Source organism: Folsomia candida, unplaced genomic scaffold, assembly GCF_002217175.1.
Source record: "Folsomia candida strain VU population unplaced genomic scaffold, ASM221717v1 Fcan01_Sc003, whole genome shotgun sequence".
Taxonomy (NCBI): domain Eukaryota; kingdom Metazoa; phylum Arthropoda; class Collembola; order Entomobryomorpha; family Isotomidae; genus Folsomia; species Folsomia candida.
The window spans coordinates 13,720,635-13,744,864 of record NW_019091195.1 but is presented as its reverse complement, the minus strand read 5'-3'; the positions used below and the strand labels follow the sequence as shown (position 1 = coordinate 13,744,864).

The following is a 24,230-nucleotide window of genomic DNA, read 5'->3' as shown; positions in this document are numbered from 1 at the left end:
TACTATGGAGATTGACTACTCCATGTTGACATTTGTTACTGGTGTGGGGACACAAAATTTGGAAAGTTGCAAAAAGACTTAAATTTCTTGCGTCACATTCCATAGATATAAGAATTGTTCAACCACACGAGTACGAGAGCCAAGAACTTCATTTTTGTCCGGTGGAAACGTTAACGAAATTAACTTTGATTTACAAAATTACTAGACCATTTTTGAAGTTTTAGTGTCATAATTTTTTTTTAATCATCATAATTGCGAACTAATAATATATTAATATTATTAGTTGCTTTAAACGATTTACATAAACAATTATGAATAGGGCCTGGGCCCAAAGCCCTATAGGGTAGGGTAGGGTTTTTATTGATAAAGAAAATCTAGGGTAGGGCTAGGGCGGGCTTTATTTTTCTAGGGTAGGGCAGGCCCGGGTTTCAATTTTACCCTACCCTATTGGGTAGGGTAGGGCAGGGCAGGGCCAAGTAGGGTATAGGGTAGGGCGGGCAATGAAAAATGCCGGCCCTGCACATCTCTAGGGGAAAGTGAAAAAATTGAGATTTATGTCTCAACTTCCCATTTGCTCGCTCTTGATAATTTTACATATAATTTTTCCTATTATACCTTGAAACAAAAAGTGTCATTATCGCCCATTCCATTAATACTCGATACTATGTTCATTAATATGCTCGTTTCCATAATCCAGGCTAATTTGAGATAAATTACTCTCACTAAGCGGTTTTGAAACGATGCATTATTGTAAACCAGCATGAACCTTTCAGGCTGATATTCCTGTGCAATAAAATTGTAATGCAAAGTTTCGGATACATGAGTTGGTTGGTGTCCTCCTCTATCCGTGGTGCTAGTGATGGAGTGAGGAAAGGGTTGAGAGAGAGGGACCAGTCTACAGCCAACGGAACTCGTGTCCGTGTGTTGCAATGTTGGCTTTCAGGGAGAGAATCCATAGATGACAATATCCTTAAAATACAGCCTGCTGCATTCCTTTCCCATCGTCACGTTATTATTACGAACGAACTTTTATTATAACAGGACGAACGACGTCCACGGTTCTCAGTTCTCATCACAAAATCACGAGCATATAGTAGGCACTGCTAAGTAGACTACTGTTATTATTGTTTGTTTGATCTCTCTCTCTCCTCGTCCAACCATTTAACACGTCAACTACCCAACATTCCGCAATTGTTGTCACTAAAAACCAAAATCATCATTGGGTTGGGCTCGTCGTCCCTCTCCAAGAACCACAACCAATAATAATCATAATAATAATACAGCTTTATATAATAGTACATACACAAATATACAATACATATTTCACACTACTGCTCGGACCGAATTTTAATACATTATCATCCTCCTCGTTCTTAAAACAAGTAAGAGATTAGTGTTGCTAGCATTATTATTAGGTTAGCGATGGGTTAAACGTTCAATTGATTTCAATTGGTGAGTCATACAAGTACATATTTACATCCAACGAGTACTTAAATACTATCAATCAACTATAATTTTCCCCGAGTTGAGTTGGGCGATTCCATATCAAAATTAGATTTATTATTGTATACATACATTTTTGTATCTGTTTTGAGATTTTGAAATAATTTTAGACTTTATCATCAGGATTGATATGTTGCAGGCAATAATGAATAATATGTTGATAAGTTTCACGTACTAAAGTTCTTGTAAATTTTGCAGCTAGCATTACTACTACTACTGTACTCAACTGAATTGTGTTTTATATTTGATTCTATTGTTTCAGGTTTACTATTGATTCTGCTGCCTTTTCGATCCAATCGATTCAACAAACTACAATACCAAGTAGTCTAAACAAATAAGTTTATTCCAAGTATATGAAAATCCAAATGTGATGTTGCTGTATACGTCTCCCTCGTCAGTTTGTGTAACAACTTTTACGATATTTGATATTGAAATCCAAGTATCGTCATTTTAAGAAGAAGAAATTCCCCAAGCAAAGAAGACTGGAGATTACTTTTGCATGGTCATTATATTATTACTCACTACGTGCCGGTCTGTTTTTGTAACGATGTAATCAAAATGGAAAGTGTCACCGTGTGAAAACTATATATATCTATAGACATTAGAGAAAGTCGGGTGAAAGTTAGACTCCGTTTGTTTTTACCCCTGGGTCATGCGAAAGTGGACGGCCAAAGGGATGTCTTGTGTTCCGTTTCGTTCTTGTAATCAACATGTCGAATTCGTCGACAAGCGACATCAGTCGCTCGCAACCATTCCGGATGAAACCTTTAGGTATTCTAGAACGCTGGAGGAATTGTTGCTCGATGCAAATCATATTAGAGAACTGCCCAAGGTAAGCAGAAATTTAAGACTTACACACAGAGATTTGAAATAATTACAAAGGTTAATTATATGAGTTATTTGAATTGTATTATTCTGACAATTATCTATTCTACAAAAACAGCAGATGTAATTTGATTGGGATAAATAATGTACATTCTTATTATTTGCAGCAATTAATGAATTTAACAAGGCTGAGAAAGCTGTGCCTGAGTGATAATGAGATAAAAGAATTGCCACAAAACTTGGGCAACCTCGCCAATCTCGCCGAACTTGATGTATCAAGAAATGGTACATATTAAATAACATCTGCGGTTCTTAATTGAATTCATACTGTTTAAACAATTATATTTTAATCTTATTAGAAATTCAAATTATTCCAACATCCATTAGAAGTTTAACGCGTTTAAGGCAACTAGACTTAAGCAGCAATCCTATTACAAGGTAGGTTTGTTTATGTATTTACATGTCCTAGTGTTGCCACATACTATGTCAAACCGCATATTATTATGCCCTTGATATCATGATATCGCTATATTTTATTTTCATTTTACAGCCTACCAGCTTCATTTTGCGACCTCAAATCATTAACGATCCTTACGTTAAATGATACAGCTCTGACTGAACTCCCCGATGCATTCGGAAAGTAATTTGTTCACATTTCAGTTCACAACTTTATATTTGACGTAGTTAGTCATTACAAATTCACTGCAATACGAATGTTTATTTACAGTTGTTCATCTTTAATAAGCGTAGAGCTGAGAGAAAATGCTTTACGGAGTTTACCTCAAAGTTTCGAGAACTTAAGAAATCTTGAGAGATTAGATTTAGGCGACAATGAGTTATCAGACTTGCCTGCGTTTATCGGCCAGTTGACCAAATTAACTGAACTTTGGTTGGATCATAATTTATTATTTCGCCTGCCTAAGGTAAGTAGTATAAATTTACAAAAAAGTTAGCTAGTTTGTCATAGTTCATGTCATTTTATTGCATATAATAAATTTTATGTGTGAATAATTTATAGGAAATTGGACATTTGGAGAAACTCGTGTGCTTCGATGTTAGCGAAAACCAACTAGATGAACTTCCAGATGAGATCGGGAATCTTAGAAATTTGACAGATTTTATCGCCTCACAAAATAATATTGACAGATTGCCACAAACCGTAGGAAGTTTATCAAGTTTAGTAGTGTTAAAGTTGGAACAAAATAAACTGAACAAGGTGCACCCTAACCTTGCGTTATGTACAAAATTACAAGAATTATTTCTACGAGAAAATCTATTAGATGGTAAGTTATTATAATAAGTTTTTCATTACATATGCACAACTGTTCAATATGACACAATATAAAAAAGTTTTAATCCATTTTGACACATGCATTTTTGACAGCAAAAACTTTCACTGTCAATTTATATTTCCATGATTGATTACTAATCTTTTTTAGAACTGGGAGATTGGATCGGGAGACTGGAAAATCTTAAAATTCTTAACATGGACTGCAATAGAATAACAACTGTTACAGAAAAAGTTGCAAATTTAGGAGAACTTGGAGTTTTATCTCTTCGAATGAACCTGCTAGAACGCCTCCCAGATGAAGTTGGTTCTTGCGTTAAGCTCATGGTCATCGACGTTAGTGGCAATAGGTACGTACTAATGGAGTTTATATGTATATTTTATTTTATATTACTTTTTACTTTCCTAGTTTCATTTTTGTCGCATTAACCAATTTACTACATGCACACAATATACATAAAAATGTGCAGAGATAGACAGACAGAAGATGAATGAGGGGGGTTACATACATATAACTATTTCCGGTTCTTCTCTTTGTTTAATTCATAACCACGACAATAAATGAATCTATGCTTGTCGAGTTCAATGTGAATGAATTCCGGTCTCACTACACAGGCCGGATGACACGGGTTGATGATTACACAATTATTTACAACCAACAACGCATCAAGTGGATTCATGCTAGCGTGCACTGCAATGAGCAAATGTACTGCGCTCTGTAGATAGTTGTTGTGTTGGCTTGAGTGCATGATTAATATTTTCATCATTTCATTCTGCATATATACACCTGAGGTTAGTGAGGTTGCATAAAATCAACAAAATTATCCTGCGACAACTCCATATAATCGTAACCCAGCACACATAATAAATAATCTCATCTCATGCATGGTAATACTCGCTTGGATTCAACAACCTTTTCTTTCCTTTCTTCCTTCCCTGTTTTTAGTCCGAATCAAGGCTTACTAGTATATGCCGTTACATAAATATCGGTTACATATTTGTCACCCCGTCGTATGCATATCTGTTAGAGACACGCCAGCAGACGAATTACCGAACCGATTTTGATCAATTTACGCTTGCTTTTTTTACTATTTATAGGGCCCTCTACGTCATCACTCTCATTACTAATAGCATTGTAAATTTCAACGGTGACGTCGAGGACTGTATGAAAAAACAAAAGTACTTTGTTAGTTTTAAAATGCGTATCTCGACAAGGCATTAGATGAATTGGAAGATGGGTATAATCCGTCCTGTGGTTAATCAGTGGGGTCATTTAAATGGTGTGTGTACTAAATAGTAATAGCACCAGATGATATATGTACATAAATGATCATAGAAACGTAAAACTTAGCATGGGGGTGCAGGTGTACCTCATACCTTATATGAAGCCAAATCAAACTCAATAATATTTTCGCCAGAGGAACCCAACCAGGAGAGCTGTGGTAGTTTTTTAATTGGTTGGAAAAAGCTTAAATTTTGTATCTAGATATACGAGAAAATTTGTCCACAATAACGATGCCGCTTTCGTAAAATATTGATTAGAGACGAAGCCTCACTGAGTTTTGAAAAATCTCTGACTCTACTAAGCTAAGCTCTACTGATAAGTTTGCACTGTAGGTTTTAATGCATGCATAAAATTTAGACAACGCCAAAAAAGGTTTTATTTACTGAAAATCTCAATTTCTTTACTCTTTGCACTATGCGCTACTCAGCATGTTTTGTAACTTTATAAGCCGGATGAAAATGTTGGACAAAACTAATGTCTTTTCAAACAACTAATTTTTATCATGATGTTTGTATGAACTGTAGATTGCAAAACCTCCCGTTCACAATTGCTTCTCTTCCGTTGTTGAAAGCCGTTTGGCTGAGTGAAAACCAAAGCCAAGCAATGCCGAACTTCAATGTGGATTATGTATTTAATGAACCAATATTGACATGCTATCTGCTACCGCAAATTGGAGCAGAACCTCTGAATCCACGTAAGACCCTATTTAAAATCTATGTACTATTTATCGTAAAATTTGCGTTTGTATGTTTGCTAAATTATTTTGGTGGCGTTTATGAGAGTTTTTGCTATATATATATATGGCAATATATGCAATTAAATGCAATATATATATATATGCTTTGGTAGTAGCTCAATTAGTTGTTAAAATTAGTATACTTTATACTTTATGTGTAGAATGTATGTTTGCACAAAGTAGCAGATTGCTGTAGTTTTAATTTATTGCTAGATAAATGTAATTATAATTTTTGTTCCATTTCCGGTCATTCATCCTTGGTTCATTGGGATATTTTCTTCCTGGGCATATGTGTACGCAACAGCACTGTCGCTTAATAGTCTGTATCGAGCATCTGGAGATCTAGATTTGAATTCAGGATTAGACTACTTTTTAACAGAAGATGGTCTGCCCTCCACAGCCAATGGAGTAATGAGAAATGCCGTTGGTCTTCCTAAACTTTCACCCACAGATGTTGACATTACGGCCAGGAACACGACTGTGAAGTTTGATGACGGTTCGGATGATGAGTCAAGCGTGAATGGGGCAGAGTCGGAGGTAAGTAGAAAGGGATGCAGCCTTTCAGATTATTTATGCATGTATCTACAAACAACTAAGTAACTAAAATGGCGTCTTTCTTGTGGCAATAGTCAACTGGATTCGTACGTCACAACACACCGGTACGTATTTTTAGATGCAAGTTTCCTAAGCACGTGCCATCAATTACAGCCGGGACACAATAGTCTAGGCGGCAATTGTGATATCGCCAGTGCCCTAATGATTTTCTTTGTTTTAAGCATCCGAGGGACTTGAAGGCAAAGTTTCAAAAATGGTTTGGCGGATCAAAGCCAAAATCAAAGACGGTGGATAAAGTGTTTGTTGCTTCAGATGAAAATGTACAGTAAAAAAACGACATATAACTACATATTATAAGAGAGGACTTGCTCCTCCTGGTATGCAATCTCTTTGTCTTGAAAATTACTAACCCGCATAATTTATACTCAGGAAAACTCAAAGGGACCATTTAGACCAGAACGCCAAAAGATTGACGTCAATGAACCATATAGCCAATTGCATGGTCATAAACAAGCCCATGAAGTTGAAAAAGCGAAAATAGAGGAAAACCGAACAGACTCCAGTGAACAAGACGATACTGAAACGGATGACCAAGGCTTAACTGGGGTATATATAAATAATTCATTAGTCGGCATCCTTGTGCGTTGAAAGTTGCAGTGTAATTGATTTCAATATGTTTGTAGGACGAGAAACATGTTGAATTCATCGTGGAACAAGAAGAACCAGACGATGATGACGAACCTGGAGAAGAGAGACTCAATCTTCGACTTCAAAGAAGAGATACTCCTCATCACTTAAAAAATAAACGTATTAATCCGGCAGATGCGGATGCTGAAGCTCTTCAAGCGATATTACAAAAGGTGGATGACACAATAGCAATCATTCATTTTACTTTTGTCTTTTGGATCTCATACATATATATAATCACAAAACTATGAAATATACACAATAATAGAGTATGGTTTATTTAAAATAATAGGTACCATCACCATCACCCCCAAAACGCATGCAAAACGATGAACCAATCAACTCTCCTTTTGAAACGGAAGATTCCATAGACTCGAACAGTATGAAACGACCTACTACTGTAGAACTTGAGTTGGTTCTTAATCGTGAAGGGGGGCAGCCTTTCGGTTTAAATATTGCTGGAGGTTTGGGCTCGTCACCATTTGTGGATAATGACCAATCAATCTTTGTGTCGAAAGTAGTACCTGGAGGATTAGCTGATGGGGCCGGGCTAAAGGTGACCTTGCTTAATTTGAGTGCTTATTGTCATGTATTGTCCTTATTAACGTATATTTTGAAAAATGACTCTCTAATTTACAGGCGGGTGACCGCGTCACACAAATAAATGGGATCGATTTCACAAACATTGAACATCGTACTGCCGTGGACACTATTCGTAAAGTAATATATTTCTATATAACAATGTGAATATTAACAGAATCACTCAAGTATTTCGGGTCAAAGAGAGATGTTATTTCCTTGCTTCTAGGCTGGTAACCGAATAGTGTTTGTGGTAGAGAGAAAAGTTTTAGGAGGAAATTATCCGGGACCACAAGGAGCGGAACTTGGGGAGCCGAGGAGTGTGTCTTGGAACGGTACTACTGCTACTACAGCTTCCAATAATGACGACTTCCCAAATTCAAATCCATCCCCTTCGCCTTCGCCAAACCTAGTTTTTCCTTGTCCGAAACCTTACAAAGCAATGCCCAATTTTGATGCAATGATTCCGTCCGAAGTGAAAAACCCTTCTGCCGTGGTCACCGTTACAATAAAACAACCCGACACTGTATCTTCTCGTGTGCCAGATATTTTTCCACCAGCACCAACAGACCTCGGTACCCTTTTAATGCATTTGAATTTTTGAATATCTCGTTGAACGTAACAATGAGACACAAGCAAAAAAAAATATGCGTAATAATTATCATAAATTGGACACAGGTACTGTAACTGAAGTAATTACTAAAAGCACGTTGACAGAAACTGTCTTTACACGTGTTACCCACAATGAGGTAAGTTATTCCACAGAAGGTATTCATTAATATCATTTAGTAGTTGAATATTTTTAACTGTCTGATTTCTATTAATTTAATCTTTCAGCCAGTCATGGCCCCCGTTACGACAGATGTGAGCACCCCTTTAACAATTAATTATTTGAATGTTTTGGTTTTGGCCTAGTATTAAACAATATACTTGATACAAAAAATTATCTATCTATAGATGATTTATATTGAAAAAACGTCGGAGGAATCATTGGGAGTGAAAATCATCTCTGGGTCGGAAGAGGCATGTTTCCCCTTCTCATTTCCTAATCAGCCGGGGGTTTATGTCGTAAGTTGACAAGTAGTATTAAAATACCGTAAGAGTGTTAAATTCGTAAACTGTTGTTTTATCATGGGAATAGGTCTACGTCACAAAAGATGGTCCTGCAGCTCGTGCCGGATTAAAAATTGGTCACCGAATTTTAGAAATTAACGGACAAATGGTGGACCCTACGGATAAAAATAAAATTGCCATTTTCTTGCTTCAAGCTGGTAACAAGGTGGACCTTAGAGTTAGGAAACATGGGCCTCCTCCTGGATTTATGGTATGAAACCGTCGCTACCCATCACTCGCTTCATTTCTTTGTATTATTTTAGTTTTTCCATCGACGCAAATTATTAACTAAATATTTGGTTTTTCAAACCTAGCCGATAGAGTTCAATCGAGATGAAAAAGAACCTCTTGGGATGCATATTAAAGGCGGGACCGACAACCCTGGAAATCCATTGAACAAGGATGACACTGGCATTTTCATATCAAAAATTTTACCAAACGGAGCTGTTCACCGAAATGCTCTATCAAGAGTAAGTGTCATGGGGCACTTCCCATTATGAGCTTAATTTAGTCTATTGTAAATTTTAATAATCAGATTTACATGACACATTTTTCATTGGCTAGGTTGGAATGCGAATATTATGTGTCAACGGAAATCCCCTCTTGAATATTACACACAACGACGCTGTCAACGTATTTAGAATGGTATACTAACAATTAAAATATAGAATAATAGTATTAGGTTAGTATTGATTAGCTTGTAATAGGTTGGTTTAAATTGACAGGTTAGAAGTGATATAGAAATGCTGTTAGCAAACGGATACGATCCAAAGGAAGTGGAACAACTAAGGTAAAAAAAATATTATTATACATATATACATACACCCGTTTGAATCTTGTGCATTGCTTGCATGCACACAGCATGCAACCATTTAACCTCTGATACAATTTTATTTAAAGGAGTGAAGGAAAACTCCCAGACAAAATTGTTGAAATTCTATCAAACAGCGAAGAAGCAGCTGCGGCTATTTCTCAGTACTCGAATGAGGCTGAGCCAAGTGCAAAACAATCTGTAGACAAAGTTATGGAGGTTGTAAAAGCTGCGGAGCAATTGGTGGTCCCTTCATCTCCAACACCTCCAAAGGAAAAATCTGTCGTTGTTCCTGGGAGTCCAGGCCCCGTCCATGACATGAAGAAAACTACAATAGTTATGTCTGGTCACTCGAAAACTTCTCCTGGTCTTGGCGGTTCGAAAAAGTTTTTCACTGCAGACAATGAAAATCAATTGGGTTCTTCGGAACATCTAGAACCCAAACCTAGAACTCCTCATCACCCACCAACCTATGCCAATTTAAATGACCTTCATGCCGGTTCCTCGGATGATGTGGAATTTATTGATGACGAATCGAACGATGAGCTCAGAAAGTCCAATGGGGACTTGATTCATGGAGTGGGAGTAGAAGCGAGAAACCCCATTTTCAACGGAGCGGATCAAGAAAAGCGAAAAATGATTCCCCCAATGAATTTAAATTTGCAGCACAACACTAGTAATAGTAGTAGTGGGGCAGCAGATCCCAATAACCCACCTCCAGTTCCCACGCCTAGAACAAGTCTGGGCAGTTATGGCAGTGGGCGGCTTTCTCCCGAAGAGGTAAGTGTATCTAGTTTGCTCGGATTATTATTTTTATTCAAACTGGTCCAAGTAGAGTTGTCCTATGTTAGCCAATATATTAGTTATTCCTACAAAACTGTATTTCATATTTAAATTCTCTCCTCCATTTACAAAGTTTACATTCTTGAAAACATGCTCCTACTATTGGTTATTATTGTTTTCCTCAAGGTGACAATCTATTCAGCCGTTTAGGGACCAACCGGAAAGATTCTTTGCCACATCACTCACATGAAACTGTAATCAGGTCCACCGCCATACGTTTGTTAGTTTATCGAACGAATTGCTGTATATTCACTTATCATGAATCTCTGTATCGTAGGTATAAATATCTATAAATACCTATATCTTTTAGCATTTTTCTAATTCACGATTAATATTAGATACGAATTGCATTTCTGTGACTACTTGAATGGAAATGAATGCATTCCGCAACGTTTACTTAGGACTGTTTATGACAGAATAGTATCTATATCTAATTCCATGATGACAGGATTTCAAGTTTTTACTACTCGCACTTTTACTGATGCTCTAACATGGAGAAATTTTGAGCTTATTCGGTTAAATATATCTTGACATTTTTTTTGCATTTCAATTGATGATAAGAATACTTTTGCACCCTGTAATTTTCTTTAAAGTTATCAATGTCGGAGTTAGATTTTAGATTTTATCTGTGTCTTGATGGCTCCACGTAATTGTTTATTTAAATTAACACAATTTTAATAAATCGGTGCAATTACAAATTTTATAATTCAAGTTATTTAATTTGAGAGTTTTATTGACGAGGCACGTAATAATAATACCTAATAACTAAAAGCAGCCACCTTATCAATTATCATTATATGAAAGCTCGTCATAAGTCAGGTAAAATTATTTTTTCTTTAGTGTCGTGTGATTACATAGTCCTATTGATCGTAAATACTTAATTGTGCTATTTATGGCGCATGCTTTTCTTTGAGTGGTAGCGTGTGATATGAATACATACAGTTTCTGTTGGTGCTACAGCATGACCATTTAAATTAAATGACATTGTTTTACTAAGTTTTTATATTTAATTGACTCTACAATTTAAGACGAATCTGCTTTTTATGGTTATAACGTGCAGCAGTACTTCAGTACAGGTTGAATATTATTGAGTTTGATTTGATTGATGCTTTAGCCAATCTCAGTAAATTTGAAACGATTTTGATTCCAATTTAGAGTGTTTGTCAATAAGCAATTAATAACAATAGTAATTACTACACATACGACTATACGATTGTTAAGCTAAATGATTTGCCTTTGATGTTGGTTGGGCATGAATTTTTTTATCAACTTTCCAAACGTGGAAACATTTCCCTCATTCGTTTGAGTACATTACTTTCACCCCAATTTGATTTTGCTTTATGACAATTTTCAGCAACCAAAGGAGCTCAAAGTGAAAATTAAACAACTTCCTCCGTCCAAGAGTTTTAGCATTAGTCCAATTCCCCACCATATTCCATTAGCACCAACTGAAGAATTTGACCCTGCAGATACTGAGGAATCCGTATTCCAGTTTTCGCCAGGTGAGGTTAAATTTTTGATGAAATTCGCTTTCAAGATAAGTTTATAATCGATTCATTATGACAGATATAAATTAACACCAGTTGATTACGGTCAAAATAATAATGGATTTATTTTCTTTAGGGCAATGTCATTTCTGATGTATTTTTATCACAAAATACATACAACCATTCAAAATACGAAAAAACATAGTATACATAAAACTACTACTTCTTGCTATTTTCATTAATTTTCAACGTGTTTTCGTGTTTTGTCCATTTTATGTAAAAAATATGTCAACTCTAGCATACTGTCGTTTATACCGACCAAGAAATGTCTTGCTTTCCTGAGTACCAAAGATTCTAACACTATTTAAGTACAATCTAATACACCATTTTAATTGACAAGCTACTATCTCTGAATGAGCCATGTAGAATTTATGAGAAAGATAAGAAAGTGTGGTGGTGGTGGCAGTGATTGTATTTTTAGCTTACATGTATGCAATATGGAATATTTTCAACATTATTCATAAAAACAATTAAATGTATAAACTTTCCCTAGAATTTCATCGAGTTCCGTCCCCCATGTTGAACAGGCCTCATTTGACCTATATCCATACTGAGGATTCACATAACAAGTTCCACAAGGAAGATCAACCTGTTGAGAGCAATAATGATGATATTATTCCTCAAGGAGAGCTAGAAGATAGCGAAGAGGAACAGGAGGAGGGGGTCCAGTCCAAAGAAGAAAGTAGTAAACCTCCTTCCCCTCCTCCCACGGGGCCTATTGTTACTGGACAAGGTTCACGAAGTAACATTGTTTCTGCACGAGCAAAATTTTTTGAACAAGAAATCCAGCATCATCAGGCAGCTCCTGCAAAGTCTTGTAAGTAAATCTTTCCCTTCAGTCGATAGTTAAAATGGTGCTAATTATTTTCAACTCGTTGCAATTATTACAGCAAACAAGCAGTTTTCATTTTTGAGTCCATATGAAATTGATCGCATGAAACAAGGTAAGCAGTTAATCATTGTCCCTTAATAAGTTTTTCGTGTATTTAATTTTCGTAATGGAGCTGAAGATTTTGTCCTTTTCTCTGGGGGTTCATCATCACTTTTCTCATCTTGTTCCTCTGGTTTTTCTTCTCCTTGATGTTGACTCTAGGAAAAAAATACATGATTTAAATAACATCTTTAAATAACTAATGGGGGGAGCATATACTTTGTAGTGCTTGACGGTACTGCCGTAAAATGAAGAGGAATAGTTACATCCAGATGCAGGGCAGGTATGGGGTTTTAGTCCTAAATGGGTACAGGCGTGGGCGCTGTAATAGTAATAATAATAATAATAACACCTATAATGCGTATGAAATACGCATTATAAAAATACCAAGTGAATTACCGAGAATTGTCCAATCCGGTGTTCCTCCTATCACACGCTTGTCCACCCTCTCGTCCCCACATGCACCTATACGTGGTCGTCTTCGACCCATCTTCCATTGGGAGAAGCTCCATTATGGCACCACATTTAGCAGCGTCCTCCTCACTAACATCAGGGATACCGTATTTATTCCTCTTTTGTGGTTCTGCACCTGGATGGTACTTGGATCGATAAGATTGTCTGCTTGTTTGTGTTTCAAAGCTGCAGGTGCAGAGATCACAAGTTAATGCGTTTGGTCCGGAATAGTGGCTTGTCTAGACAAATTAATATTGTATATAACACCAGAAAAATTGTTTCGCAAAATAAGGAAAAGAAATGCATACTTTTATATGGCTGGTGTTCATCCCTTACAAAAACAAAACCACACAGCTCACATTGTCGTCTCGTTTGTGACGGTGGGAGTGGCCGCGGGTTTTTTAGTTTGTCTGGAGGAGGAGGAGGTGGGTTGTTGAAATAATCTTCCCTAATTTGGGGAAGACGGTGGAGGAACTGCCGTAAATGATCATCAATACTCCCAGCATGTTTCGCCAACACTACTTCTGAGGTGTACGGGGCTTTGGCACACACCACTCCAAGTTTTCTTCTAATGCGGAATTTGAGTTGGTCAGCAACCCAATCATTGTCAGTGTAAATGTGGAAAGAGTATGCCAAGGTAGGGTCAACTTTCCAGCCAAATAGTTCTTCAAGCTCCCTGTAATTAGTTCATTTATATAAATACATTTTTATAATGATTGTTTGTAATTTGAACCATTGCTCACTTACTTAACTTTACACCCCTCGAGGTCCAAAGCGTCGCTTGTAAAATGAGACACGGTCAACTCTGTTCTACCTACAAGACACACATTCGCAGGTCCCTTGTTGACAGTCATATCTCTGACATCACCGTACTTGTCGGTGAGAAGGGAGAAGTAAATTTGGGTCAATTTTTCTAAATAATACAATTAATTAGTGTTGGGCGAATGAATGAATTGTAAATAATTAAAATTACTTGTAGCATCCTGCTCCTTCATGACATGCATTTGGATGTTATCAGTGGCGTCTTTCCAGGCAAAAAGATCTGCTCCCACTTTCGGCTCCTGTCGTAGTAATTCACTGTCACTAATCATTGTTAGCAGAGCTGGTTGATTAATCGATTTTTTCACCACAATATTAACATTGACTGATAACACCACAATTATTAATGATTTAGACTAAATTTGTCCCGGTTTGCGTAAACTTGAAAATGAATCTCTCTTTCTCTTTCCCCTGCATGAAACAAGAGGAGGATAATAAAATCGCAGCAGCAGCAGCAACAATGAGTCAAATCGAATACTTGAGGTCTGGTGAATTGGAGCAAGTGGTAGAAGAGGAGGAAGAGTATGGTGACGATGATGAGCTTATGATGGGTGGCAATCAACAAGGAGGAGGAGAACAAGAAGGGAAGGAACAGGGATCTCAAAGTGGTGCTGAAACTGCTTCCGGTGGTGAAAGTGGCTTCCCTTCAGAAAGAGCTTCTGGACATGTTAGATCCATCTCTGCATCCAGTGTAAGTTCCGTTTCTTCCACCAGCAGTGTCCGCACCGCAAAAGCCGAAAGACGGTTGAAAGAAAGGCTGAGTCAAGAGGTGATATTTATTTTCTATATGTTTGTAAAAAAAAATAGTTGTCTAATCAAAATCACATTAAATTGCATTGCATTGTTAATTATTGTAGGGCCTATTTCCTTCAGATGTGATTACGTCCTCGGATATGAGTCCATCGGAACAAAGAGCTTTGCAAGCTGAGAAAAGGGCAGCTTGGAGACAGGTTGGTCTTAATTCCTATACAAACACTACATTTGTAAAAATGATTGTTTTAAACAAACTAATTTTATCTAATTTTTTTCTGTCAAATCAAAGGCTAGATTGAAGTCACTAGAACAGGTAGGGTGTCACTACTAGTGAATTTCTAATTATTGAATGAATACGTATTTAACACAATGACCTACCAAAAATTATCAGGACGCTTTGCAAGCACAAATGGTACTGAACCGGATTAGTGAAATAATTGACAGTCCACCTCCGGTTACGAATGCGAATCAGAGTTCGACTCTACAGAGGAAATTAGATAATGTTTCAGAGGATAATCCAGAATTTCCTGATGAGGAAAACAATATCAGTATTGTAAGTCTATAAAATTATTTTATTTTGTTCTCTTGTTATTAACAATAACTTTCAAGCTTGTTTATTTCGTTTATTTCATATAATTTAAATGTATGTATCTAATTTTGTTTATTTGTTTTCCGTTATCCTTGTTTTGCATCTTCGGATTAGAATAAACCAACAAAACTAGGGTCACCGTCTACTACTAACACTCGATATAGCCATTCATCTTCATCAACTTCAGCGGTTTCTAACCAATCCGAGTCCCAACTACCAAATGTCCGTTTCCCATCCCTATTCATTCGTCATCGATCTTCTGGTCCAAAGAAAATAATTGGGCAGAGAGAGCGTTTGCTCGGCGAGAAAATATCTAGAAAAACTGAGGAGTGGCTCAATGAGGAGACTGGAGCTGTAGAGATACGGACAGTTGAAATTGTTGAAAAAATTATTGAACACGAGGTAGAATTATATGCAAGCCCTCAGTGAATTTTGTTGTGGGGTATATTGCACAATTTAGGCACGTATGTAGATCCTCAGCATGTATTTACTTATGATAATTGCGGTTACATATATATTAATACACATTCACTCTAGTATAGTAAACTCCAAGCATCGCAACAGTCGTAACCTTATCTATGTAGTTGCACCAACGCACACACACACCCTTAAGTTTGAATGCTGCTGGGATTATGAAATTTTAAGAGTTTGGGTTTTTTAGAAGTTGCACAGGGATGCACAAAGAAACATGCCTATATTCACGGGTATTCACATAAAGAGACAAAACTATCACTTAGCACAAGTGGCACATTATTACAATACTACTTATTGTATGCAGCACAATTTGCTACTTTGATTGAGTCAAACGCTTGGTTGCTTTCCAAGTTATTTATAACGGAATACCTCCTCATTAAATGACTTGTTGATATTCGTAGGTGGAGACTACCGAACAGAAAATAATTTCAATAGAACTTGATGGTCCCCTCAGCCCAACCAGCCCCACTTCAACCGATGATGGAAATACAAGCTTTCCCCTTCCAACTGGCACAGGGATCACTACTGGAAGTGCTCGGAAAAAGAAGCGAAAAAATTCCAAGAAAAAATGAAAAACTGTACAGTATCAACCACCTGTTACGCACAAGCTGGGGGTGCTTCATGTGCACTCGGCAAAAATGAAATTGTAGCCCAGTTAGTTATCAAGTCCATGCATCTATTAAGATATTTATTATTATTATATAGAATTTCTAGTATTATTGTAATGACTTTCGGATCAGATCGGACTCGCTCTTTGAAATTAAGTGTAACATGTTCTTTCCAGATTCCGTTTTTGAATTCTATTTAACTCGTACTACTATTCTACATTTTTTGATACACCAGACCAATGAATGGTTTAATTTTTAGATATTATTGTGCTCCGAGTCAATATTTTATTATAAGCATAACTTGCTGATTCGCACCAGGATTGCAGAAAATAATAATTTAAAATCATCTTTCTACAATTTTTATCCCAGCTTGGCAAAATGACCAAAACCAATATCAGCAGAATTATTTTATTGTTGTGTTACTAAAAATGTTATATTTTAAGGGTATTTTATGACAATGTTCAAACATTTTGAAACATGCAATATCATGAGTTTTTACAAAGCAAGTAGTTAATTTTTTCAATAAACATGAAACAAGGAATATGAAAATCCTTACATTTATTTTTTTTAAACAAAACGCGTGCATAAAATATAAGGGAATAAAATACTGACAAGTGGAAAATTACAATAAGGATAATAATAATGTTTTCTGTTTAGGATTAACTAGGCTCCGTGTGAATATTTTAGCCCCGTTTTGGCACCATCGTAATTTGAGAGAAGCCCCTGTGTACCAAAAGTTGTGATAGAACTTATTGATTTATTTGATGATAAATTATACTTAAATACCAAAGCAATGTGAAAAAACACGTGATACTTACATCTGATCACGGCTAACTTTCCAGTACTTTTCAACAGCATCAATCGCCGACAGTCGATCAGTGAACTCTTGGTCGTGAGTAATGACAATCAGTTGAAAATTTCTGTGCGCTGACATCCTCTCTGCCAAACTAGAAAATTATTTTTTTAACATTTCAATACAAACATATCCTACTAGTTATTATCCACATATATTATAAACTTGTGGTGCAATGTGCGAGTTAGAATGAAGAGTAGGAAGGAAACTCGAACCACCAGATGAAAAATATCATCCGTTAATGAAGAACTTCAATGTTCTAAACGGCGACACCCTTGGTCTTTAATTTGGATTATTACACAAAAAGCAGAGAGTTCCCTTCCCCCTCCTTACCCTATGTATGGTTATTAATACCTTGATAAGGCATCAGCCAAAGAATTTATGTTTTTCTGATCTAAATTAGTGGTGGGTTCATCCAATGTAATGATGCCACAACGAGAACTAAAAGAATCTGCTAGGGCGATCCGTATAATTATGCAAGCCAATACTCGCTGTCCTGCACTGCAGCGACCTCGCATATCCAACTCCGCTCCTCGTCGAACCATTACAACCCTTTAAAAACCAAAATTTAGATTAAAATGGTACAAGTACAAGCTGAACACCTTCGCATAATAAATATTACAATTTATGTACGCATGTATTTATGCGTGTACCTGTAGTTGTATGTTTTCCTGCCTTTTCCAGTGTCAATTTTAACTTTCTGCCCAGGCCCACCTGCTGCTGGTTTACTACTTGCAGAATCTGTGCGAATTTGGATATAGTCAATGTCGTTTCCCTTGTAGATTTTTCGCCAATACTCCCACAAGCTTTTATTAATCATCTCCATCCGCTGTTTATGGAACATCATGATGGCTTGGTCTAGTGCCGTCTTGTATCGCCGGATGTCCTTTTGAGCTTTCTCATATACTGTTTTCCTCACATATTTTTCAATATATTCTTTTTCTGCATTAACATATGGACGGTTATTCAACTCTCTGGTCAAGTCTTTGATGGCAATTTCAATTTCTCTTTTGCTTCCTATGAGTCGATTCATTTGTCCAAACTTCTCGCTAGACTTTTGAGCCATTTTTCGACTCTCTGTAACCACTCCTTGATTTTCCGTGGATGCCAACAGTTTCTTCTTGTTATCCAATTCCAGTTTTAGTTTGGTCATATCCTTTAATTTCAGCTTGTAACTCAAATTGTCCTCAAGATTCCTCTTCTTGGACTGAATGAATTAAATGTAAAAAGAAAAGTTGCAAAAGTATTTAGAAAAACTCATTTAATTACATATAACCTTCTAAAATAGTAATAAATATCAATGGAGAATAATAACCGTTGGTTATTCTATCTAATATAGTCTTATAGAGGTAAATTACCTCTTGGCTTAGAATCGCGTTGGTCACAGACTCCAAATCTTTTACAAGGTCGCCCTTCTGCGAATCCAATTCATCAACTTTACGCTTGCACTCTGCAGCTCGTTTCTGAACATCCACAAATAGTACTTTTTTTCGTTCAAAGTCTTCAATTTGTCGGGTAATTTCAGCTAATTTCAGTTTGTGTTTTTCCAAACTGTCCCTCTCAGATCGTGCAGTTTGAAGATGCTTCTCTTTGTTGTCGACAAAGTTTGATTTAACTTTTTCAGCCTCCGTAATTTCCGACTTAACTTTAGGTACTTCTAATTTCAATGATGAATTGGTTTCTTGAATTTGCTTGTTAGTAGCTTCGAGTTCCTTCTTTTGATTTTCTAACCCTTCACGATTTTGTAGTTCAGATGTTATTTTCAATATCTTTTGTCTAGCATCATTCTTTTTGACATTCAACTTGTTTAGTTCCGTTCGAGTTTTATCAAGGAGATTTGCTTTGCCATTTTTTTCCAACTGCTTTGTTTTAAGCGAGTTTTTTAAATCCTGCAGTCGAGTCTTTAAACTAGATACATTCATGGTTTCCGATAACTCTGAGTAAGACAAATAATATAAAATATTATCTACTAGCATATCATAATATATCAAGTTAAATTGCAATTATGATGTTGCTGTACGTTTTGCTTTGGTGGTTCTAGAGGATTCCAGTTTTCCTATACTCGTTTCGCGTTGCCTGATCTCATTTTTGGCACTTTCATATGAATGTACATCTTTACTACGGTTATCGCATATTGACTTTGCATTTTCTAGTTCGGCGAATAACAGATTGAAATCCTCCATTGATTCTGATAGCTCATCGATTTGAGTTTGCAAGGTTGAGACTTTATCTTGTAAAGTTGGAATTTCATCTTCCAATTTCTTGCTATCATCCCAAATTGGCTTCAGTTCAAGCAAATCATTCTGTTTCGCCTGTAGCTTTGCAATCTTTGCTTTCTCTGACGGATCATTTAGCTGCATTTTTTGTACATCTGATTGAATCTGTAAATAATAAATTTAAAGGATGAAATAGAAAAAATAAATAAACGTCAACTACTACCCTTACTCAATCGAACAAACAAACAAACCTGCTTGATCAACTCCTGGGTTTCGCGTTTCGTGTCAATATCACGCTTGCAAAGTGGACAGCAATCACTACGTGACACATATAATTATAATTAATATATGTCCACCGTTACAAACTTGGGAAATGGATGTGTAGAAAATATGTGCATGCGGAACAAACCTTCTATTTAACTTTTGAATATATTTCTTGTACAAATAAATGCCTGCCTCAGCGTAGTAATTATCTTTTTGAGATGTCTCTAAATCCTTTTTCACTTCCGTATACACTTCGTCATAGTCTCCATCTTCTAATAGATCAGCAATTTTTTCCTTGTAACCTGTAAAAATTTAACTTGACGTCATTGTAAATCAGCTGCCATTTGCGGTAGCTCATGTGTATTGTTTGATGAATTATAACATTAGCTATTCACTCAGCACGGACCTTCAAGCTGTTTTTCCTTCTTATCAAGGTCATTCTTGGCTCGTTTCAAATCCATTTGCAGAACCGTAGCCTTCTTTTCGTCTGCTCTCTGCTCATTTTTCTTTGCATATAACTCTTTAATCTACAAGTATTAAAATGATAAATTCCAAAATTATGCATCAAATTGTTGCAAGACTGTAGTCTGAAGGCAAATTCTACATACCACAGACTCTTTTTTCTTATCAAATGCGTCTTCTAAATCTTCCTCTGGAATTTCGCCAAGCAAAACCATCAAATCATTTTCCATTCGTCCCATGCTATATGTGTAAAACAAAAACATTATCAACTACTTGGTAACCAAAATAAACAATACATAGCAGGGCCATACATTTTGTTACATTCGTTCTTTTTTTGAATCTTCTGGTTGTTGTAAATTTCAATCTGATCCATCACACCTTTGTCCTTATTCAAGACATCAAAATCATCTTGTGCATCTGTGATCTGCTTGTCGAGTTCGTCAATTTCCTTGGACAAATTGGCAATGTCTGACTCATACTTATCTAAAGTACCGGAATCTTCAATCGAGCTTATTTCTCGTGCGACCTTGGCCTCCTCATACTCCAATGTCTCTAAAGAAGAATTTGAACCTTCAATAGCCCTGAGACGATGTCTAATATTGTCAATAGATGCAGTGTTGTCTCGAGTTTGCTTATTTTTCATTTCAATTTCAGTCTCAATTTTCGCCTTTTTCGATCTAACACAATAAAAATAAATAAATTATATTTTCAAAGTAAAAAAATGTTTTTATTCTCATGTAGTAAAATATTGTACATTGATCGACTTACCGGAGTTCATCGATATTCTTTTGCAATTCCCTTTCTTCATTGTCGTATTTTACCTTCAGTTTTGTGATCTCTGACTCTCGGACCCGGACGGCGGAAGCAAGTGCTTTTATCACAACGTCTGGCGCCAATGTTGACGGATCACCATCACAAATGTCAATGCATGAATCCATATTAGAAGAAAACGACATATCTTGAGAACCTTCTCTGAATCTTTTGACGAGTTTTACAATGTCAGAAATAAGAAAAATCATATCCTCCGTCCTCTCCTGATTGGCAATTTCTTCTTGCTGAAATTTTCCCTCCTCAATCAACAAGTGTTTCTGTTCATCAGTCATTTTTCGAAGCTCTTCCTCTTTTCCTCTGACATCATATTGTAGCTAAAATATATATAGAAACAACTCCATTTTAAATTAATTATTAATTATTGGGTGGACTAATTTGTGGGCAGATGGGACTAACCTGCTTCTGTTGCGAGATTTTATTCTCTTGCTCAGAATTAAACTCGGAGAGAGCCCGTTCAATAGAAGCAATGTCTCCACTGATTTCTTCTTTAATATTGGCCTTTATCTCAACAACTTGTTTCCGAAGAGTTTGCATTTTCCCTTCGGTGACTGAAACTTGATTTGAGATTTCAATATATTCAGTTTCCAACACTCGAAGTTGTTTCAATTTGACATCCATCTCCTTTAATTCCTTTTCGTGCTCAGCAATGTCATCCGCCAGCGTCTTCAACTCGGTCCGCTTTTTTTTCAAGTCACTCTTTTTTTGTCGAGCCAGTTCTCGGTTTTCAATCACATATACCAACTTCTCGTTCTCCGTCTTGGCACCTAAATAAAACCAGAATTAATACAGTATCACCGGACAGCCGACCACAATATCTTAGTATTTTTTGTGTATACGTTGTCCGAGTTCCCTGCTTTGCTTTTCTAGCTGGTCCAAGCACTTGATGTACATTGTGGTGTTGAAAATGGCATCAAATTTTTCTTTTACTTTCTTTCCCTCGTCGAGGGGCCAACACGAATCTTCTTGATGGCAAAGGATGACATTGTTCAGGATTGCCTCCGAAACTCCCATAATGCGACACATTTCGGTCTGCCAGGTAAATAATAGCCTCATTACTCATTAGTCAAAAGACGGCACAATAAAAAAATATAACATACTTTAACATCCGCGCATTTACTGCTAATTTCCTTCTCATCACCGTTTGGATCCACAATCCTAATGGTTGCGTCCAATTCTTTCTTTGTAAGGTTACCCGACTTGTCCTTCACTGCAACTTTTACTCGACGAGTAGTATGCACCCTATTTCCGCGACCATCGATCACTTCCAATTTGACGGCACCCATTGTCTGCATATCATGGTACCCAACCATTACCTCTGGAAGCCAACAAGTTGTTTATATATATATCTAATATGACATTTCTCACCTCGTATCCATTGGTAAGCTTAGGATCATTGACGAAGGAACTCCCTAATAAATGCACATTATAATCAACGCATGCTGAAAACACGAATATAACACTATTCAAACATCTTCTTTCATTGTATACCTTTGTTGCTGTTAGGGGGGAAAGCATTGGTAATGGCATACTTTAATGCCTCAATGATAGTCTAAAAATAATTTTCAACTAGTCATTCAACTTTTTAACAAATTTTTTGTGATAACCATATGAGCAACCTACTGTTTTTCCACTTCCATTTACTCCAAGAATGAGGGTCAATGGTGTTTGGAAATCAATCATTTGCGCCTTGTTGTCATTTGGATTGAAACTTCGAATCCCTAATTTGAATCGAAATTTTTAGTACATACTAGTTTAAAACATAAAACATATAGTAATTTAGCCTAACCTTGAATCGAAATTTTCTTTACGACCGACATTTTGGAATGATAGCTGCAGGCGACGACCCACTTTTACCAATCCCTCCCTACAAAATTATTCCACAAAAAGAACTGTTCGTTACAGCTCCACAAGAAAGTTTTAGGTGCAAAGAGGGTTGAGGTCTAACCTTCTGTACCACCTTTTTTTATTGCATTTTTGCACGTTTCAGAACATTCTAACACTTTCCGCAAATTTGTAGGACACACGGGTACGCAAATTTAACCTAACCAGCTCGCTTCGCTCGCTAAAAAAGAACGATACCCCAATACGGAGGGTAGAATTTCAACGAAAAAATTTTTCAGTTTTTTCAGTGAAGAAATAAGTAGGGTCTCCCAAGTTTGTAAAAAAGATCTGAAAAAGCGAAAAGCTAAAAAATCTGAAATCCGCTTTTTTCGCTCAATACTTGACTGTCCCGATTTTTTATCGCTTGAATACTCAGGAGCAGAGAATGGGTGGTCAAGAAACTTTGGAGTTTCTTTTAAAATTTAAATTTGCTTCATGTTGGATATGATAAAACAACTATCTAAGATCATGTAAATCCAAAAATTACCAAAATGGGATGAAAATAGGATTTTTGGCAAAGGTTTGAATGCGGTAGTTTTAGTGGTTGCAATGCTTTTCAGGGGGTGTGGCGGGCGCAGGTGGGGCAATGGAATAAAATCCTCTCTCACTTTTCATACACTCACCTGATATTGCAATATATTCCATAGGGCATCAAAATCGGGCGATGTCCCCTTAAACATGTCTCTGAGAGACTGATTTTTCACTCAAAGTAGTAAAAAGAGCGAAAAAATCATCTTAAAGTAGATTTTATTTTTGAGCAGAAAAAGCGGAAAAAAGATCGGAATCGCATGCGCAGTGCGGTTTACAAAAAGAGCGAAAAAATCGTGAGCGGAAAAAGCGATTTTTTTTACAAAGTTGGGACACCCTAGTCTTAGAATGTTCTGAAACGCAAAAAACGCGAAAAAAAGATTGGTCCAGAAGGCTAGAATCATACCGCAAAGAGCAATGAATTATACTTACAAGAGACAAAACTCTACACTAGAAAACTCATTAAACTGGTAAGTTTGACCCGAAATTTCGATTTGAAATCTCAAACTACGTGACAATCGTTCGGTGACCGACCGGTAAATTTCACGCACGAGGGTTCAGATTTGACTCAAGCAAGAAACGTAGTGAAAGAACAATGACAATTCCACTCCGCCACGAATCCGGGGCACTCTGTTCCTCGGCTTCTAAATTACATGACTTTTATCATCAAATCACCCCACAAAATGCTGGACTCTGTACTACGTAATATTATCTGATGCACACGTTTACTACTTGTTTTTGTTATTGTCGTTTTCTGGTCGCGTCCACGCCACATTTTATTTAATGTAATAATACA

General features: G+C 36.6%; 3 protein-coding genes across 10 annotated transcripts; 1 reads left to right on the top strand and 2 right to left on the bottom strand.

Annotated features, from left to right (window-relative positions):
* Positions 1–964: 964 nt before the first annotated feature.
* LOC110847441 (protein lap4) lies at positions 965–16,940 on the top strand. 6 transcript variants are annotated; one of them, XM_035849110.1, is made up of 34 exons: positions 990–1,382; positions 1,766–2,335; positions 2,496–2,613; positions 2,688–2,766; positions 2,879–2,968; positions 3,056–3,251; positions 3,347–3,611; positions 3,768–3,966; positions 5,426–5,595; positions 5,942–6,174; positions 6,267–6,296; positions 6,414–6,512; positions 6,622–6,798; positions 6,876–7,052; positions 7,172–7,435; positions 7,519–7,599; positions 7,688–8,033; positions 8,137–8,207; positions 8,296–8,322; positions 8,416–8,526; positions 8,600–8,782; positions 8,886–9,041; positions 9,136–9,216; positions 9,297–9,361; positions 9,472–10,162; positions 11,580–11,727; positions 12,266–12,589; positions 12,663–12,716; positions 14,401–14,744; positions 14,833–14,925; positions 15,018–15,041; positions 15,120–15,281; positions 15,432–15,719; positions 16,193–16,940. In XM_035849110.1, exons 2-34 carry the CDS (start codon positions 2,156–2,158, stop codon positions 16,361–16,363), a joined length of 5,697 nt encoding a protein of 1,898 aa, XP_035705003.1. In that variant the 5' UTR covers positions 990–1,382; positions 1,766–2,155; the 3' UTR covers positions 16,364–16,940. The 6 variants fall into 6 exon arrangements, with proteins under 6 accessions (XP_035705007.1, XP_035705003.1, XP_035705004.1 ...); XM_035849111.1 differs by having other exon boundaries at positions 990–1,452; XM_035849112.1 differs by having other exon boundaries at positions 991–1,382; positions 6,002–6,174.
* LOC118434815 (zinc finger protein 525-like) lies at positions 12,680–14,403 on the bottom strand. Of its 2 annotated transcripts, XM_035849124.1 has the most exons (6): positions 14,130–14,403; positions 13,904–14,069; positions 13,465–13,832; positions 13,103–13,395; positions 12,923–13,025; positions 12,680–12,861 (listed from the first exon to the last, which is right to left on the bottom strand). In XM_035849124.1, exons 3-6 carry the CDS (start codon positions 13,483–13,485, stop codon positions 12,739–12,741), a joined length of 540 nt encoding a protein of 179 aa, XP_035705017.1. In that variant the 5' UTR covers positions 13,486–13,832; positions 13,904–14,069; positions 14,130–14,403; the 3' UTR covers positions 12,680–12,738. The 2 variants fall into 2 exon arrangements, 1 of the variants encoding a protein (XP_035705017.1); XR_004834281.1 differs by having other exon boundaries at positions 13,103–13,832.
* On the bottom strand, positions 16,925–24,147 carry LOC110847442 (DNA repair protein RAD50). 2 transcript variants are annotated; one of them, XM_022094386.2, is made up of 20 exons: positions 23,867–24,147; positions 22,812–22,889; positions 22,646–22,743; positions 22,514–22,574; positions 22,391–22,434; positions 22,123–22,311; positions 21,862–22,054; positions 21,422–21,789; positions 20,963–21,339; positions 20,506–20,871; positions 20,341–20,434; positions 20,139–20,259; positions 19,878–20,034; positions 19,720–19,786; positions 19,273–19,633; positions 18,611–19,188; positions 17,906–18,459; positions 17,607–17,804; positions 17,218–17,346; positions 16,925–17,122 (listed from the first exon to the last, which is right to left on the bottom strand). In XM_022094386.2, exons 2-20 carry the CDS (start codon positions 22,840–22,842, stop codon positions 17,083–17,085), a joined length of 4,026 nt encoding a protein of 1,341 aa, XP_021950078.1. In that variant the 5' UTR covers positions 22,843–22,889; positions 23,867–24,147; the 3' UTR covers positions 16,925–17,082. The 2 variants fall into 2 exon arrangements, with proteins under 2 accessions (XP_021950078.1, XP_021950079.1); XM_022094387.2 differs by lacking the exon at positions 23,867–24,147 and adding an exon at positions 22,971–23,384.
* Positions 24,148–24,230: the final 83 nt, after the last annotated feature.

Bases quoted from the DNA above. Each gene is read 5' to 3' on its own strand.
- LOC110847442 (XM_022094386.2), bottom strand. From the start codon at position 22,842: ATGTCGGTCGTAAAGAAAATTTCGATTCAAG. The intron at 22,575-22,645 runs GTAGGTTGCTCA...AATTATTTTTAG, and splicing joins TAAATGGAAGTGGAAAAACA to ACTATCATTGAGGCATTAAA. The intron at 20,260-20,340 runs GTATGTAGAATT...TAATACTTGTAG, and splicing joins ATAAGAAAAAAGAGTCTGTG to ATTAAAGAGTTATATGCAAA.
- LOC118434815 (XM_035849124.1), bottom strand. From the start codon at position 13,485: ATGAACACCAGCCATATAAAA. The intron at 13,026-13,102 runs GTAATTCACTTG...TTACTATTACAG, and splicing joins ACCGGATTGGACAATTCTCG to CGCCCACGCCTGTACCCATT. The intron at 12,862-12,922 runs GTATATGCTCCC...TTTTTTTCCTAG, and splicing joins GTACCGTCAAGCACTACAAA to AGTCAACATCAAGGAGAAGA.
- LOC110847441 (XM_035849110.1), top strand. From the start codon at position 2,156: ATGCGAAAGTGGACGGCCAAAGGGATGTCTTGTGTTCCGTTTCGTTCT. The intron at 2,336-2,495 runs GTAAGCAGAAAT...TATTATTTGCAG, and splicing joins ATATTAGAGAACTGCCCAAG to CAATTAATGAATTTAACAAG. The intron at 14,745-14,832 runs GTGATATTTATT...TAATTATTGTAG, and splicing joins AAGAAAGGCTGAGTCAAGAG to GGCCTATTTCCTTCAGATGT.